Source organism: Leptodactylus fuscus, chromosome 1 (assembly GCF_031893055.1).
Source record: "Leptodactylus fuscus isolate aLepFus1 chromosome 1, aLepFus1.hap2, whole genome shotgun sequence".
Lineage (NCBI taxonomy): Eukaryota > Metazoa > Chordata > Amphibia > Anura > Leptodactylidae > Leptodactylus > Leptodactylus fuscus.
In genome coordinates, this window is record NC_134265.1 from 91,576,742 (window position 1) to 91,596,749 (window position 20,008).

General features: G+C 40.5%; 1 protein-coding gene across 2 annotated transcripts in view; it reads left to right on the forward strand.

Moving 5' to 3' along the window:
• CUX2 (cut like homeobox 2) overlaps positions 1–16,931 on the forward strand; it is a 291,553-nt gene extending 274,622 nt beyond the window's left edge. For both annotated transcript variants that reach the window (XM_075273161.1, XM_075273169.1), the window contains exons 17-22: positions 2,883–3,655; positions 5,317–5,476; positions 6,110–6,391; positions 7,740–7,928; positions 10,829–11,102; positions 14,620–16,931. In XM_075273161.1, coding sequence (XP_075129262.1) covers positions 2,883–3,655; positions 5,317–5,476; positions 6,110–6,391; positions 7,740–7,928; positions 10,829–11,102; positions 14,620–15,454 — 2,513 coding nt within the window. In that variant the 3' untranslated portion in view covers positions 15,455–16,931. The remainder of the gene's footprint in view (positions 1–2,882; positions 3,656–5,316; positions 5,477–6,109; positions 6,392–7,739; positions 7,929–10,828; positions 11,103–14,619) is intronic.
• The last annotated feature ends 3,077 nt before the right edge of the window (positions 16,932–20,008 follow it).

Consider the following 20,008-nt stretch of genomic DNA (forward strand, 5'->3'; position numbering starts at 1 on the left):
TTAGTACAATTACCATACAGTTGTAACAGTATATAATGTATATGTAACAACAATGAAACTATTACAAGTTCTGGGTACTAGATTAAAGGTGTTCTCCCATCTCAGTCTTTCTGCAGGCTGTATGCCGTATCTGCTTCTCACTTCCTGTATTTCTCCTCCCTCCCCCTCCCTCTTGCTAAACGGGCTGAAGAAGTCTCACAACATTTATACAGATGAGATAATCTGCAGATTCTTGTACAGAACAGACAGAGTGTTATCTGTGTGTTTACATTGAGAGATAACATGGCTTTATCAGCAAAATGCAATTAGCTGAACTATTGCACTGAGTAAGTGATGTCACTTGTCCTATCTCCCAGATCGTGGTTATAGCAAAGCTGTGTAAACAGTGGGAGGAATAAGGTCATATAGCAGGAGAACAAAGCAGAATTTCTAAAGCAATATATTTAGGAAAAGGCTTCTGTTTACATAAGCTACCAGTATAGATAGGGTCCTTGTGATGGGACAACCCCTTTAATGAAAAGGGACATTGATTCAGGGATATATTCTGATTGCTATATATAGGAGTCAGGAAGAATTTTTCCCTTGTATGGGTTTTTGACTTCTTCCAAATCAGCACTGTCAGATCATAAATTTGACTTGATGTACACGAGTCTTTTATCAGCCTTATCAAATATAAGGTTTGTCCTTAGGATTGGCCATAAATATCTGAATGGTGGCAGCCGCATGGATCAGCTGTTTAGGGCTACATCCAATACCTGTATTATTCAGCCTATGGAGCTGGAAGCAGAATGCTCTATACACTGTATAGTGACAGGGCAATTTTACTGCAGCTAAGCTCTAATTGACGTTAAAAGGAGTTGAAATGCAGTAATGGCCACATGGCCACTCTGCAGTGTACAAAGCCATCTTCTCTGCCTCTGTACAATGTATAGTATGGGATTGGACTCAGTCCAATCAGCTAACCTCAGTAGTTTATTAGCTAAAACAGCCAAAAGACAAAAATGAGCTAATAAACTGAGCCAGGCAGCTAGACATCAGAAAGCATATCAATGACACAAAGGGCTAGTTCACATGTGAACTGCCCGCGCGGGTTTTGACACCGAGAGAGACGCGGCGAGTTGCCTCTCTCTCTGGTCAAAACCCACCTGCCGCGACCATCGCGGTCGCGGCTTTCCCCTCCGCTGTCGGCTCAAATGAATGAGCCGACATAGGAGGGTGCTGCCGGGGGCGGAAGCCGCGTGGCTCAACCCGCGCAGCTTCCGCCTGAAGATAGGGCAGGTTGCTTCTTTTCTCCGCTAGCAGCAGCCCGCCGCTAGCGGAAAAAAGAAGTCTGGCGGTCTGCATAGACCACCATTGTAAGGGGAGGTTTTTGACGCAAAATCCGCTGTCAAAAACCTCCCCTGGGCTCACGTGTGAAGGAGCCCAGAGAGAGAGAGGAGGACCCCTGAAGTCACAGTTAGTGACTATAGTTAGTGCCGTTGGTATGTTAACACATGCCCCCTTCCCCTTCTCTATGAATGTTGAGCCACCTTTTAGCAGTATTTTTATTGTAGGAAAGAAGCAGAAGCATGCTGTTATACTGCCACCTGCTGTCTATATCTATAGTTTACTTTTAGAAATATAGAAGGTTGACAGCAGAAAAAGATCACACGGTCCATCTAGTCTGCCCTTATATTATGTTCATGTTATCAAAAGATAGACATGTGTTTATCCTAGGCAAGCTTAAAGTCACTTACTGTAGATATCCCAACTACATCTGCTGGAATCAGAGAGCGGGATTGTTAACATTTTTTTTTTTTTTTTTTCGCTAGGTCAGTTGGGTCTTGACCCACAATTTTATGCATGTAAAGCAAGCATGCTTTTTCCCCATATCTATATTCTGATGTCTTATATCATGATGTAAATGGGAATTTGCAGAGACAATCTTTCAGTGATTTATAACCTTTCCAACAAGTTAGGATTTTATTGCTTTGCTATTAGAAATGCATACAAATTGTAATTGGGGATGGGTTCATTGGCAACAACAGATATTTGCAATGTGCTTTTCTAATGGAGACTCAAAGAACAGGGAGTGTTTTGGAGTAGGGGAGTAAGCAGCTGCCATACAGGTACACATCCCCAACTCCTACAAGGGTCAGATGTATTACAGGGAGTCAATTTCCCTATCAGTATATGTTTGGCATGTAGGAGGAAATCGGAGAACCCAGAGGAAACTCACACCAACACAGGTAGAAGATAGAAACTACATGCAGATGTTGCCCATGGTCAGATTAAAACCCAGGATTCCAGCTACCATGCTGCTCCCATATATCCCAGAAATACCATAAGGACTTTATTGTTGAAGGGCAGTGAATGGGAATTTTATTTTCCTACGGTATTTCAGCAGTGGTCTCGCAGTGACATTTGCAGTTACTAAAATGTCCAGTGTCAGGAATCATTATATGCCAGTGGACTTATAATTCTAGTTTTTGGAATTTTTGGAACAATATTAAACATTTACACTTTAAGAACACTTACACTTTAAGAAGTGTAACGTCCTTGTACAAAGGCTGCCTTTTCTGCTCTAGAGCGTTTTGTCACATTACAGATGATGGCCCTCTGTGGTTTTGCAGAGTCACTGTGATATGATTGTATTTGGGAGAAGAACATAAAAAAATCAAATCATTACTTTCTAAAGATTTGCCAGCATAGAGAAGAAACATTATCTCTTTTTAATGAAACTTAATATTTTGATGCTCTTGTAGACGTATACTTTCATTTTATAAATTGGATAATACATCTATTTAAATGGGAACAGGCTTAGATGTAGACAGTGCAGCATTATGTTTGGATTTATTCTACACTTTGCTTTATTGCTGTAAGTGTTTTTATTGTTTATGCAGGTGAAACAAAAGGCTCAAGTGCTCCTTTATTATCATCTGCCAGCAGCAACAACAGTTCTGAAGATGCAATAAAGAATATTCTGGAGCAGGCAAGACGAGAGATGCAGGCACAGCAGCAAGCACTGTTAGAAATAGAATCAGGCAATGGTCATAGGTCCATTCCTACACCTCCAAATGAGCGCCCAATTCTCACTCCCTCCACACACAAAGCACCTCATGTCTACATAAAACAGGAAGATGGCAGCCTTCTAACCAGCACAAGCTCCACACAGACACCGCTGAGTGTACTGTCTCCAGCAGCTTTTGTACAAAACATCATACGCAAAGTAAAGTCAGAAATAGGTGACGCAGGGTCGTACTTCGATCAACACTGGGCATCAGAGAAAAGCATTCTGAGTCGTCCATTTACCTCTGTGTCTCCATCATTATCTTCATCATCTTCAAGTTATTCTAGTACGGTAAATGGTCGACTTTGGAAGAAAGTAGAGAATATTGAGACTTCACAAAACGAGGAAGATGCATCCAATGGAGAAGAAACACATAAGCTAGTGGAGATAAAGACAGAGGCTGGAAGTCTGGATAGTCAGAACATGAATCAGCTCTCCTACTACCCTGCCTACGTTCCTAGAAATCTCAAGCCCACTGTACCTCCTCTCACCCCAGAGCAGTATGAGCTGTATATGTACAGAGAAGTGGATACCTTGGACCTGACCAGACAAGTTAAGGAAAAACTAGCAAAAAATGGCATCTGCCAGAGAATCTTTGGTGAAAAGGTATTACTATGGCACAGCTGTGTTTTCTGCCACCTGTCATAGCTAATGTTTACTATATTTTACATGCCATCTTTCTTGTTTTAATTGAATATTATGTATCCTCTCTAAATATTTAAGTATATTCCAATATTTGATGATTTTCTCAAGGCTCTGCCATTTAGAGCATCTCTAAAAGTGTACACAGGGCTGCAGAGTCGTGGAGTTAGGATCAACTTTGGGTTGAGTCAGTGTCAGAGTTCAAAAAGGTTATCGAAACTGACTTTGAAATACAATTATTCATTCATTTTAAATAAAATTGAACAAATATTAATATTGTATAATTAGAGAGATAGTTTACATATATACATATTTACTCTCATAGGAAAATAATTACTAGCTTTCTAATGAATTAGAAGATCTTCACTGCTTCACAGTGACCATGGCCTACTGACTCCGCAGCCCTGATTGTACACTAGAGAACTGAGAATAGGTTCTGAATGAGTTAAAGGGAGTCTATGACCACAGTGTATTGTAGGAATCAGTATGCTGAGCACCATCATATTTTTAGATAGTACAGTACCTGCACCAATCTCTTCAATAAGCCGCTTTTAGAACTATGCATATAAGACTCAAGTGCAATAGTGCTCTCAAGACTCTCTAAAGTTATGATGGTGCTCAGCATGAAATGAGATGAAGTACAGTGCTGGGGAATTCCTCGCTTTCTGCTGCTCTTGGTGATTCAACTGTTAGAAAAACTGTCGGAGGTGGTAGTTCCTCAAATCTATTTAGATTCTGAACTTCTACACCATGCATCACAATACCCACCAGTTGCTTATACACACTGTCTGCTGGGCTGTATCATTGGTGCTTTTAGAGCTTTTAAAAGGACCTTTCATGTCCTCTATCACAAAAATCTGTATGTGAACTGTTTAGCACAACTTTATTTTTTGAAAACTGATAACTCCTTTAAATATAGATTATAGAAGTCTAGTTTTTTAGCTCACAGCAGGTTGCCCAGACAGAGTCCTGTAGAAGCAAATTTTCAACTATGATAAATTAATAGGTCTGTACAAGTTTTGAGCCTTTGGATGTTAAAAAGGTTCCCATTCACTGACTGCAGACAAATTGTAAATAATTGAACACAAAGTATACTAGAAAGTAGAAGAACTATTCATTATTCAGAGATTATGCATCATGTTTGTGTACTTTATATACATTTCAGCTTCTTCTGTGTTTATTAGATTACTGTACTAGTGGTAAACTTGTTTGTCCAAACTTCATCTTACCCCTAAGGAACATTTCAGGAGTATATTAAAAGTAGAAGATATATTTGCACATCCTAAAATGACACTTACATGTAAAAATGACATAATAGGAAATACTTCTGGCATTACATTATGATTAGAGATGAGCGATTACTGTTCGGATCAGCCGACCCGAACAGCACGCTCCATAGAAATGAATGGATGCACCTGGTACTTCCGCTTTGACGGCGGCCGGCCGCTTAACCCCCCGCGTGCCGGCTACATCCATTCATTTCTATGCGAGCGTGCTGTTCGGATCAGCTGATCCGAACAGTACTCGCTCATCTCTAATTATGATCACTTATCTATAGATTCACATCCCAGAAACTTACAAGTACCATTTGTTGTGTAACCATTGTAACCTATGCTTTCACTTAGGTTCTGGGATTATCTCAAGGCAGTGTGAGTGACATGTTGTCCAGACCCAAACCATGGAGTAAGTTGACCCAGAAAGGACGTGAGCCTTTCATTCGCATGCAACTGTGGCTGACAGATCAGCTTGGTCAAGGAATCACCCAGCAACCAGCTCTGTCACAAGGTACTTACATAAATGGGTTATTTAATAGTAGCTATATATAAGAAAAAATTATCTTTGTACCGTATTAGCCAGTGGATATAAAATGTAAAGATTGAGAGTCCTCAGTAGTTGATACCTTATTTAATGGCTTACAAAAAATGATGACAGATTGCAAGCTTTCGAGACTACTCAGGTCACTTCATCAGGCTGAATGTGCTTGCCTTCAGATATTGTGTTATACCAGCCTGATGAAGAGACCTGAGTAGTCTCAAAAGCTTGTAATCGGTCATCATTTTTTGTTAGCCATTAAAAAAAGGTACCCACTACTGAGAACTCTCAATCTTTACATTGCATAGCTATATATAGTATAGTATTAGAAAGCTTGAAGGGACTTATTACGTTTTGGAAGTCTGTTAAGATGTGTCTTCCTATGGCACATTTCATAGGTGCTGTGAAGGTTCTTAGTAATCTATTTTTCTTTATTCATGTCTGCCAAAAATTTTCCAGCATACCTTTGAAGGGGTACATGAGACACTTCTGTTGTACACTCTGGTCTCTCACAAAATTATAGTGTATATATAAATAAGCATATAGCCATTTTAATACATAGGCTTTTAAAAGAGGTTTATTGTATATTGTTTTTTTCATTTTCAGGTACAGCGAGTCCATCTGAAACACATCCATCCCCATCTCCACCGCCAAGTCCATCAGACCAGGAAAAAAGTCCTACTGAACCCATCATGTTAAGTTTGGAAAGCAGCAAAGAGAATCAGCAACCAGAGAGTAGACCTGTGTCTTCACTCAGTACCAGAACCTTCCCAAGCCCTCACCCAGCAACCACGGCAGGTATCCAAGAGATTGTGGCAATGTCTCCTGAACTTGACACCTATGCCATCACTAAGAAGGTTAAGGAAGTGTTGACGGACAATAATTTAGGTAAATGATCTTACAGCTTTGCCTTAATATGTAGACATTAATACAGTACTTTAATTCTTTAGCTTGAACGTCTCAGAAATGTTGTAATGACATAATCTGTGTAGATAGTAATAATGCCATAACTATTATAATAGATTTCAGAGTTATTCTTCATTAATAAAACTGTTGAAGTCTCGATAACCCTCCCAAATAACCTTTTATCCTTATAAACTTATTATCCACGTTTCTCGGCACATGACAGTAGTGCCGTGGGGCAGATAAAGGAACACATTTTAGTGCAGATATGATAGACTTTTTTAGGCCAAACAACTGTTGCAGAACTGTTCATATATAAATATATTCCTGTGGTATATATGATTAATACATTTGTAATAATATTAGTCCATTTTTCTCCCACTTTCACAAGGCCTCAATCTCTCCCTTAGGGTCAGTGCATACTGAGTTTTTTGGTGCTGATTTTGACGCTGAATCCACCTCAAAATCAGCCTCCAAAAAAAGCCTCCCAAAAGAACTCTATTGGGAGGCTTTTTTGGAGGCCGATTTTGAGGCGGATCAGCATCAAAATCAGCGCCAAAAACTCAGTGTGCACTGACCCTTAAAGGGGTTTTCCCATCTCAGTCTTACAGCCAGGCTGTATGCAGTGTCTGCTTCTCACTTCCTTTATTTCTCCTTCCTCCCTCTCTCTCCTGCTAAACTGCTGGAGGTCTCAACATACAGATCAGATAATATGCAGATTTCTGTACAGAACAGCCTCAGAGTTATCTGTGTGTTTACATAGAGAGATAACAGACTTTATCAGCAAACTGCAATTATCTGAAGCCAACAAGAGCAGTAAGTAAGTGACATCACTTGTCCTATAGGTCCATGGTTATAGCAATGCTGTGTAAACAATGGTGGGAAGAAATTCACCTACCAAGCAAACCATGCAGAATTTCTAAAGCAATCTATTTAGGAAAAGTCTTCAATTTACATAAGCTACCAGTATAGATAGGATCCTTGAGATGGGACAACTCCTTTAAATTTTGTACATTCCTGTAAAATGAGATTTTTTTTATTAGACATTATTTCCTGGCTGTTTGCCCTGCTAGTGTACCAAAGAAGATGAGCAGGCCACAGACTAATGCACATTGGTAATGTGTTGGTAGCACCCATTGTATTTTAGAGATAAATATTTCTGAAACCATTGCTGTAGATAGTATTTAAAGAAAGAAGCTAAAATACATATTAACATCTTTATAAAGTCTAGTTCTAGGTAATATCACAATTATATATAAGATTTATTACAATTGCAGTTCAGTTGTAATGATAAAATTTAACTATTAACATATATGTCTTTAATCCTTTATAGGTCAGAGATTATTTGGAGAAAGCATCTTGGGTCTTACTCAAGGATCTGTATCAGATCTACTGTCCAGGCCCAAACCTTGGCATAAACTTAGCTTAAAGGGCAGAGAGCCATTTGTTCGCATGCAGCTATGGCTGAGTGATCCACACAATATAGAAAAGCTAAGAGACATGAAGAAGATGGAAAAAAAGGGTGAGTGTTAGATACACACCATGTAGTGACACAAATTGAGATAGAAGCTTTGAAGGGTTCTGTATTTTTTTTTTTAATCATTATTATTATTTATATAGCACCATTAATTCCATTGTGCTTTATATATGAGGACTTACATATAGTACATAAAAGATACGAACAAATATAATACTAACAATGACCGACTGGCACAGTGGGATTGAGGGCTTACAATCTATGAGGGAAGAGGGATAGAGACAGAAGGTGAGGAGAGGCTGTTCACATGGTGGTGTGGTGACAGTAGTGTTATTGGAGGGCCTTCTTGAAGCCTGTGATTGTGGGGGTCAGTCTTATGTGTTGTGGTAAGGAGTTCCAGAGTATGGGGGTTGCACAAGAGAAATCTTGGAGACAGTTGTGTGAGGAGCGGATGAGACCAGAGTGGAGTAGGTCTTTGGAGGATCTGAGGTTACGTGTGGGCAGGTAGCGGGAGATTAGTTCGGAGATATATGGAGGGGACAGGTTGTGGATGGCTTTGTATGATAGTGTTAGTAACTTGAACTCTATTCGCTGGGCAACGGATAGCCAGTAGAGGGACTGGCAGAGTGGAGGGACTGGCAGGGGGTGAGGTGAATTCAGCGAGCAGCACATTTTAAGGTGGACTGGAGGGGGCAAGGGTGTTAGCTGGGAGTCCATGGAGAAGTGCGTTGCAGTAATCTAAGTGGGAGATTATGAGGGCACGAGGGTATTAATCTAATACTATGTAATATGGATTTAGATTAGAACAGAACCCTTCTGCTTTCATAAAAGTTAGTAAAATGTAATTTATATAAATGTAATTGTATGTATCTATACATTGTAAAACATCAACAGCTCAGGCATTGTACAGTCCTATGAAAAAGTTTGGGCACCCCTATTAATCTTAATCATTTTTTGTTCTAAATATTTTGGTGTTTGCAACAGCCATTTCAGTTTGATATATCTAATAACTGATGGACACAGTAATATTTCAGGATTGAAATGAGGTTTATTGTACTAACAGAAAATGTGCAATATGCATTAAACCAAAATTTGACCGGTGCAAAAGTATGGGCACCCTTATCATTTTATTGATTTGAATTCCCCTAACTACTTTTTACTGAAGCACAAAATTGGTTTTGTAACCTCAGTGAGCTTTGAACTTCATAGCCAGATGTATCCAATCATAAGAAAAGGTATTTAAGGTGGCCAATTGCAAGTTGATCTCCTATTTGAATCTCCTCTGAAGAGTGGCATCATGGGCTACTCAAAACAACTCTGAAATGATCTGAAAACAAAGATTGTTCAACATAGTTGTTCAGGGGAAGGATACAAAAAGTTGTCTCAGAGATTTAACCTGTCAGTTTCCACTGTGAGGAACATAGTAAGGAAATGGAAGACCACAGGGACAGTTCTTGTTAAGCCCAGAAGTGGCAGGCCAAGAAAAATATGAGAAAGGCAGAGAAGAAGAATGGTGAGAACAGTCAAGGACAATCCACAGACCACCTCCAAAGAGCTGCAGCATCATCTTGCTGCAGATGGTGTCACTGTGCATCGGTCAACTATACAGCGCACTTTGCACAAATAGAAGCTGTATGGGAGAGTGATGAGAAAGAAGCCATTTCTGCACGTACGCCACAAATAGAGTTGCCTGAGGTATGAAAAAGCACATTTGGACAAGGCAGCTTCATTTTGGAAACAAAAATTGAGTTGTTTGGTTATAAAAAAAGGCGTTATGCATGGCGTCCAAAAAGAAACAGCATTCCAAGAAAAACACATGCTACCCACTGTAAAATTTGGTGGAGGTTCCATCATGCTTTGGGGCTGTGTGGCCAATGCCGGCATCGGGAATCTTGTTAAAGTTGAGAGTCGCATGGATTCCACTCAGTATCAGCAGATTCTTGAGAATAATGTTCAAGAATCAGTGACGAAGTTGAAGTTACGCCGGGGATGGATATTTCAGCAAGACAATGATCCAAAACACCGCTCCAAATCCTCAGGCATTCATGCAGAGGAACAATTACAATGTTCTGGAATGGCCATCCCAGTCCCCAGACCTGAATATCATTGAACATCTGTGGGATGATTTGAAGCGGGCTGTCCATGCTCGGCGACCATCTAACTTAACTGAACTTGAATTGTTTGTCCAAAATACCTTTATCCAGGATCCAGGAACTGATTAAAAGCTACAGGAAGCGACTAGAGGCTGTTATCTTTGCAAAAGGAGGATGTACTAAATATTAATGTCACTTTTCTGTTGAGGTGCCCATACTTTTGCACCGGTCAAATTTTGGTTTAATGCATATTGCACATTTTCTGTTAGTACAATAAACCTCATTTCAATCCTGAAATATTACTGTGTCCATCAGTTATTAGATATATCAAACTGAAATGGCTGTTGCAAACACCAAAATATTTAGAACTAAAAATGATTAAGATTAATAGGGGTGCCCAAACTTTTTCATAGGACTGTAGATGAATTGACCTTCAATATATATGTGTTATTGTGATATGCATTTCCCGTACCATAGCATTCAGATTTTGGGCTCCATGGTAGCTTTTTGTCATACAATACTAACAATATAGAAAAAAAGGGTTGCAAATGAAAACACTTTTAAGAACTACAATCATTGTTAGATGATTTTATTAAAGTCATTGGTGTGCCCTAGGCTCAGTATGTGATAGAGTTTTAGCAAGACAGATCTTTTTAATTAAGACTGGGAATGGTGTAAAATATCACATGTGATAGTCCATTAGTTATGTCAATGATGTAGCGACGGAGTCTATGTATCAATGCACATCACCTTTTATTATTAGATGCTGAGCTGTTGATACTTGAATTGAAAAATACTATGCAGTAAAACAAGTGTAAATGCCATAAAAAAGAATATTTTTGTTACATTTAGCTTACCTGAAGCGTCGCTATGGTCTTATAAGTGTTGGCTCGGACAGCGAATCTTCCAACACTAGAACAGATTGTGCAAGCCCCAGCCTCCAGACACAGGATTTTAATCTAATGCAGATGAAAAAACCCAGAGTGGTGCTAGCACTGGAAGAGAAAGAAGCCTTGAAAAAAGCTTATCAACTGGAACCATACCCAACACAGCAGACTATCGAATTGCTCTCCCTACAGCTCAACCTCAAAACAAACACAGTCATTAACTGGTTCCATAACTACAGGTAAGGCCAGAAATAGTTACCAGACAGATGCAATAAAAACTAATGTTTAAGAGTATATACCATAATAAAAAGTGACGTGAGAAAGGTAGTCTGGGTGCTGGAACCCTTCTGATAACTAAAACATTGATGCTGCAGCTGACGGTCGTGTCCCTTTATTTCCGATAAGTTTATTGCATAGCCAATTGAGCAGTATTTTGTCTTTCAGACTTTGTGTACACTACTCACTCTACTGTTAAAGTCCACCGAAAATTGGAGGACTTTTCTCTCTGCCGGTTTCAGTATAAAAATGGCGGTCTATGGAGTCTGCAGGGAACCATTGTTTTAGTAGATGGGCTGTCTGTCTTTCGGGTTCCCTGGCAGCCCCAAACGACGGAGAGTCCAGCGCTAGTGTGAACCTTGCCTAAGGAGAGCAAAGCAAAACAGATCAGAAACAAAGCACTTCTTCCACACTGATCAAAACTTCTGGTTGATTTCTTGGATAGTCAAGTAAGCGGTATTTGGTCTCATAGACTCTGTACACCACTTGCTCCACTGCTAAGAAAAGCAAAGCAAAGTCAAACACAAAGGGGCACAATGCTTTACTCAGGTGTAAGTAGCAAAGACTGGGCCCCATAGCAAACATTTGACTTGGGCCCCTCCCCACAGCATAGCATCCCCTTTCCTGGCCCCCATGCAGTTTAACGCCCCATATACACACACTATAATCTCCCAAAGTGGCCTTCAGACAATATAATATGCAATAGCGGCCCCTCCTCACTGTGTAATGTCCCTTAGCTGCCTCTCCACACAATTTAATGTCAAATAGAAGCCCCTGCACACAGTATATCCCATAGTGGCCCCTCCATACAGTATTATTTCCTATCATGACCCCAGTGGTGTTTGTTGAAAATATTGCAAAAATTTCAGGTTCAGCAGAACCCAAAATTTTAGGAGGAACCCCACCCACAAACTATTATTATAGTCTGGGGTCTTTTCATACCCCAGATTATAATGATGATCATTGGCCTAGAGGAGGTGAAAAACATAAAAACCAGTGGTACTCACCTCTTCTGGGCTCCGGCATAACTCGCTGCTCTTTTCAGCCCTCTTCAATGACGTCACAGAACATTAGTTACGCCGGCAACACTATGCATCGGAACGTCAGCCTGACACTCGTGATGTCTGTGATGCCACTAATGAGTCCCAAAGACAGAGGAGAGAAGTGAAGAGACCCCAGAGTATAATAATAGCAGTATCTGTTGGGTTGTATCACGCAGTATCACAGTTGCCTCAACATCCCTTTCTTCTCTCTAGGGGGCCCCAGTGACAGGCCTATTAAAGGCACTCTATCATTGTGAAAAGTCATTTTTAACTAATCACATCCTTGCATAGGCTTTAGAAAGTCTATTCCACACCTACCTTTAGTTAGTAGATTGCTTCAGTGGTTTCTGAATAAGTCCATTTTTATTCATATGCTAATTAGACTGATGCACGATACATCGTGTGCACTCCTCTCCTATTGTTTTCTATGGGAGACTGCTGCTGCTGATGACTCAGCTTCCTGTTTGCACACACACATAGGAGATAATAGCAGAGATGAGGCTGCTGGGAACTTCCTGTGCTGGCTGGGGCATTATCATACAGGCCCAAAGCCTTATGGTAGCAGTAGCAGCCTGTTGCCATACAGGCCCAAAGCCTGTGCTAGCAGTAACAGACTATTACTACTATCACAGGCTTTTGGCCTATATGGTACTGCTAGCACAGGCTTTGGGCCTATATGGTAATATCCCAGACCACAAAGCCAGCTAGGATTAATATCGGATCCCGGAGAGGTGAGTAAAACTGTTAATTATTTTCTCTCACCTCCCCTGGGGTTCCGATTATTATGCTCGGGGGTCTGAAAAGACCCCGAGTATAATAATAGCGGCAGTGGGATCGCGGCTGGGGCTCGGGCCTACTTAATGCCGGCCTCCGTGCCCTATTGTGTAAGGTGAAGTGGGGGCGGCAGTGAGGAAGTCCGTGGAGGTTGTTAAATAGGCCGATACCTGCTGGGAATACTCCAGTAGTTAGCGGCCTATTATAAAACAAACATTAAGTTCTCATACTTACCGACCTCGCGCTGCTGCTCCCGCCGCTGCTCATCTTCTGCCACCACTGCTCATCTTCTCCCGTGGCTCCTCCTGCGTCTCAGCGTAGGGGGCGTGATGACGCCGCCTGTGCTGAGACGCAGTAAGACGTCATCGACACACGCCGGGTGTGTGCCTGAGCTAATGTGGCCACGTCACCCAGCGTGTGATGTAGCCGGGGGAGGGGGCCGGGACTAGAGCGGAGGTCCGCTGCAGCTGAGTCAATACGGTCGAGTGAATTACCGTATTGACTCGAGTGGTACTTGAACTAGTCCGCAGTGAAAGACATCTGTGGGAGGCCACTGGAGCAAAGCTGCTGTCGATAGGCCAAGATGCTTTGGAAACATCTTGGGGCGGCTCTGGAGGCAGCGCTGCCTCACCGACAACCTATCGGCAGCAGCGCTGCTCCAGCGGCCTCCCACAGATGTCTTTCGCTGCGGACCAGTCATGTGACATTTTCAATTACCGTATTGACGCGAGTATAAGCCGAGGCGCACTTTCTCAGCTCAAAAACTGTGGTGAAAAACTCGGCTTATACTCGAGTATATACGGTAGACGCTTATTGGTGCATTTACCTTTCTGTTCCCACTGTTGTAATTTTTCTTTCCATTCTTCTTATGTCTAGCAGCTTCAGGCTGCGTCTGACTTTGGTTGACAGTTCTCAAGAGATTTTCCAGTCTGAAGGCTGCTTGGAAAAGCCATCATGGATCACGTAAATTAACCATGAATAGAGACTTAATCCTTTGTGTTTTTTCTTAATCTAGATTGAGTAAAATTATTTTTGCTTCAGAAAAAGAAAATCTTTGTTCAATGAGAACACATCCAATTCACATTACTAATACCAATCATTTGTGCAGAAGCTATTTAAGGCTATATTCACATGATGGAATTCAAGGCAGATTTTAGCACATAAAATCCATGTGCGATTTACATCCCACTCTAGGGAATTCTTAGCATTCTGCTACCCCATTTACATGCAGTGTACATAGGCATTGATTAACAATTCGGGCTAATCCTTGTACAGATTTGCTGCTTATGTTTGAGTTCAGTATTATAAAATTCATGTACAAAGCAAAGTCTACTTGTCTTGCATGTTTCAGCAGGTATATGTTACTCATCGCCTGCGGCTGAAGGATAACTTTAAAAACACTTGAATAGTCATATGATCTGATAAGTATGGTAAAAAAAAATAAAAAAAAAATATTTAAATATATCACAAATCTTGTGATATTAAAGTGTTTTGTTCTAAATAGCATCAAGCAGGCATAAGAAAATAAAAAAAACAACTCTCATTCTGTTAGTCATGCATGCCCAGTAAAATACAGTACAGCTTCTGCTGTATTCTCTGAGAAAACAGCAGGGATATCATTACTCTTTATACTAAACTAACATTGATATCTATGGACTTTTAGGTCACGTATGCGCAGGGAGATTCTGGTGGAAGGCCAACATGACAATGATATAGACCAAGAACCAAACAGCTGCGACAGCTTCACATCTTCAACTGTACCAAACAGAGAACTAACCCCTCAAAGCCCGGATTCTGAAATAGGAGACCGGAAACCAATTATTAGTGATCTTAAACACATGCTGCATACTAAATGTTACTCAAGGGAGGTGAGAACTGCAATGAAAATTAAGAAAGAGAATACGGAAGAAGACAATTATGACATTTCCAATCATTGTGAGACTTGTGGCTCTGGAACACCTTCAAGAACATGTTGTGACTCAGAACCATCCAGAGCATTTCGAGAAAAACAGGTTGCTTCCTGTCACTGTGATGACTCCCAGAGACTACACTATTTGCGGAAAAGCAATTCTGTTCTTGAGAAATCTCACCAGCCTGTATCCCATGACTGTGCTGCTTCTGTACATACACATAAAGAGATCTTGGGGGCAGACATGTCACAGGCTGACCCCATCAGCTTTAAGTCTACAATAGAATCTTCCCGTTGCAGCCTAGAAGTGTCTCTGAATTCACCATCAGCTGCCTCTTCTCCAGGCCTCATGATGTCAGTTTCTCCTGTTCCTTCATGTTCTGCTCCCATCTCTCCATCTTTGCCCAATACCATGCCTATGAAGACTCATTCTTCCAGCCCAGGCAGCGACACAGCGCCATTGCATCCCTCTACAAAGCATAGCCCCAACAACCAGAGGAGGAATGAAAAAATGGCGAATCTTAACAACATTATCCATAGGCTTGAGAGAGCCGCAAATAAAGAAGAGACTTTGGAATGGGAATTTTGAAACTGCTTTCTATCTGTGCAAAAACATTATTATTTCTACCCCACTCTGTGAATCCAACTTATGGAACAGAGCGATTGGAAAAAAAAAACTTATATTGCATATTTTATATATATATATATTTTTTGTTTTTCTGTTTTGTGAAGTAGACTATAATAACAAAGGGGTAACAAATATCCTAATAATCCCGTGGTATTTAACGGAAAAAAAATAAGAGACAATTTTCATGGTTTAAAAAAAAAGAAAAAGAAAATCTTTTAGAAAAAAATATTTATAAACATTTTAGATATTTTATTACCTAATATTTGGAATTTATTAACAGCTGAAGCTGCTTTGATAATGGACTTGATCAAAAACCGCAGAGATGTAGCAGTGATAATAATGATGTATTTTAGCTTGCCACTGGATAAGATTAAGTGACTGTTGTTTAAAGCCATCGAGAAGCACTAGGAGCCTGTCCAAATGAAATATCTCATAGATATCAAGAGCTGCTTTGGTTTCTACCACTGTCTCCAAGACAGCAATTGTTCCTACCCTTTGAAGAGATGGATACAGTCTGTAGGACTCTAAACTGACTATGTATTGCCATGAAATGTGTGTAGATTGGATGTCCACTTTAAAAAAAACATTGTGCGATATTAATTCTGGTGGCTGTGAGTGTTCCTCATTCAGGATTGTGGTGGGACGAACAGTCAATATATCAAGTGCTAAGAGTGCCAGTTTTCTGAGATTGATGTGTGTTCAGATACGTTACACTATTTATGTTTTACACTACATGGCCAGAATTATGTCCCTTCTATACAACCATTTCATGTATACCAGTTGCTCTCATGTGTAAAATTAATCATACAACCATATCATAAATAACAGAATAAGTCAAACACAAAAAACCCAATGGGGGTGACTTTTCCAACAAGTCAGGTCATCAAAGTTCTGTTCTCAGAACTGAAAATATGTAACGATATCTAAATTTACAGATGACTGTTTAGGAAATCTGTTGTGTATGTCTACATGAGGAGTAACAAGATTTCTAGCCATTATATGGCCTGTATTCTGCATTCTAAGAAGTTTTCCCCTCTGCAGGCTCTGTCCATGATCCTCACTTCTCCCTGAGCTAGAGTGGAGATTAGCTGCTACAATGTTTCCCATAGACTGTACATGGAGAGAATTTAAATGGATATTCTGCTTTCTTATTCTCTGTCTTTCTTTTTCTCACTCAGAAGCAGCAGAAATGCCATATGTGACATTGACATACTGTATTGATGTGAATAAAGCACTTGGGGTGAGATAGAAAACTCACTATTAGCTGTAGAAGTATGACTGTGAATGTGCTTCTTTCTCAACTCTTTGAGCAGCATGTAATCTGATCTCTCTGTGAACTGAGTTTGATTCACAAGATTCCCAAGATTAATTTATCAAAAAACTCAAAGTGAGTGAACAGTATAGGAGGGTTGAGGTAGATGGAAAGGGGTCTGATAAGTGGGGAAAGAGGCATTTTTTTCTGAAAGATGATAAGATATATTAGGGTTCGTTCATACTTGCGCTCGGTGTCCGGTGTGTGCATTCCGCTGAGTTTCTGTCTTTATCCCCGGTGAAACTGGACAGGGGACGGAAACCAGCGATCAGTTTTAAAACCCATTCACTTGAATGGGTTTGTAATGGTGAACACCGGTGTCCACTTGCGGCCTGTCTGCAGGGAAACCATTTTTTTAGCTGGACACAAAGTCGGACATGTCTCCACAAACACACACAGTCACAACATAAAACCTAGTGCAAAACAGGCGTGTAGACAGCATTCAGGTGTTCACACTTATGGCCATGTTGTGTAATTGTACAGTCTGAAATACTATAAAGATTGTGAGAAATATAATGATTTAACCCTTTTCACTTCAAGAAATCTGTAATAGGTGTTACACAATGCACAGTGCAGAGATCAGTTTAGAGTAATATTTACTGTTACATCAAACTGTCAGTACAAGCTGGTATTGTAAGCATGTAGCAACTAAACCACTAGCATCATGTCTGCAAACAGGACTTACAGAATAGCATTGCATTTATAGAACACAGCTGAAACATTGGAAAGTGTGCATTTGCAGTCCAGTAAATTTTGCTACGTTTTTTAAGAACGCTAACACCTGGTGTGTTCACTATTTTTTGTTTTCTAGTACAGTAGAACGTGTCCATAGCAGGTGCCTGCTATCAGTTTCTCTGCACTATGGAGGAAGCAGGTAAAAATGATTCCATGTCCCATGAGAATTTATAGGGTACGTTATACAATCTGGAAACCACTATAAAAATACTGTGATCTCGGAAAAAATTTTGGTTTAGAAAGTAAAGCATATTGATTTTTATGACACAGCCTTTCATCTGTTAGTGTGCTAGTGGGGGAAAAAAAACTTGCAATATCGGGGAGTTGTTGCTGTAACACACTCACACTTGCAGGAATCACTGCAGGTCTCCTCCTGCCAACCTCTGCCCTGCAACCCAGAAAAAAGGAAAAATGCCAGTGTGAACAGAGCCTTCTTATATTAGATACTCCATAGTGAAGTCTTTAAATGTATGTAAAGTCATGTTTCCTAAGATATAATACCCAGATGTAGGGTTGTTCTAAATGCAACTGTAATACACAGGTACTTCAGAGTTTTACATTTTATGTCTTGTATACCCTCACCTGCAGCAATGATTTAGCGTATATCTTGCATTTTAGGTCACTTTCATATCATCTTTTATGTAAAAAGACATTTATATGGGGGATTTCTTTGGTCACATTCCACCTCCATTTCCATATTAACATTCTGAATATATTAAGGGGTTGTGTGTGGAACCAATGATGGCATATATCTATGAGATGCCATCAGTATATAATTGTTGTGGTCCACTATCCGAGACTATTGGTGGTGGAGTGTTACTGTGTTCCCACAAATATGTCACTGTTCATATGTCCATGGACTTTGTCGGGCAGTGGCGCTCACTCACAACAATGCCTCATTTAGGCCCTATTCACATCTATGTTTGGGTTTCCGTTTGGGGAGTCTGCTTGGGGACCATGTCCAATGGAAACCCATATGTATAAAAAAATCAGTTACCTAAGGTAAACCCGTGGACCCCATAGACTATAATAGGGTCATTGTGGTTTCTACACTAAACGTGGAGAGAAAAGTTCTGCTTGCAGGACTTTTCTCTCCACATGTTTCTTGCGGAAGCAACACGGACCCCATTATAGTCTATTAGATCTGCGGGTTTACCTTTGGTAACTGCTTTTTTAGGCGTATAAATTTCCGTTCAGGGGATCCACAAGTGGCCTTACCTATGATGGGACCCACAGTGATAAGCCATTGATGTTTAGTCTCTTATGGGCCCATAGAAATGAATGTGTCAGTATGCTATACGAGAAAAACCCAGACAGCACACTGACCAGTCATACATCATGTGCAAGGGGACTAAGGCTGACGCCCCATGTTGCAATAATGCATTCTTTTTGTTGCAGATTTTGCTGTGTTTTTTTTTTTTAGCTAAAGCCAAAAATGGATACAGGTGCAATAGGAAATATCTAGGAAGTTCTTATACTTCTACCTTCTACTCAATTCACTTCTGGCTCTGGCTCAAAATATCTGTAATAAAAAAGCTGCATTTCCACAATGTGGAGTTTTATGCCTCTTTCACATCTGCGTTTGGTAATCTGTTCGGGGAGTCCACATGGGGACCCCCCGAACGGACTACTGAACGCACTGGCAAGTGCTGTGCAATAAAAGCACATGGACCCCATAGACTATAATGAGGTCCGTGTTATTTCCACGTGCTGCCCGCACAGAACATGCGGACATGAAAGTAGATCACGAACTTCTTTTCTGTCTGCATGTTCTGTGCGGAGATCACGTGGAGAGCACACGGACCCCATTATAGTCTATGGGGTCCGTGTGCTTTCACTGCACACCGCTTGCCAGTGCGTTTGGTATTCCGTTCGGGGGGGGTCCCCATGCGGACTCCCCAAATGGATTACCAAACGCAGATGTGAATGAGGCATTAGTCTAAATGTCTATTGCATTGTTATCTAGGCATGGGTCTCACACTTTATGCTGTATGTATGCAGCTTATTTTGGTGGGAGGAGGGAAGAGTGAAAATACACAATGGTCCATGATCAGGAGATATGTAGAAGAGTTTGCAGAATGTCAATGTGATATTCTGAGAATATTACAGACTGCTGAAAGGACAGATTTATAATTCTGTGTTTAGAATCATGCAAACATTTTATGACTCGGATGCAATATTCAATATTTAGGAGCCTACAAACTACTAGGAAGCAGTGACATGACTGAGCCATAAAACATGTGGTCATGTGGCAGCTTCTTTATAATTGACTGGTTTATCCCATCTACATAGTTATCAGGCACTTTACTATAGCACTGGCTATTCTAAACTAGGAGGAATGGTTGACAAAGTAGTATAGAAGTCTCCTGCAGATTCTACCAATAATCTCCAGTAAAGTATGACGTGTGCTTGTTAAATCCATATAGGAGCATATATAGAAAACAGGCACTGGTTTTATAAAAGATTTA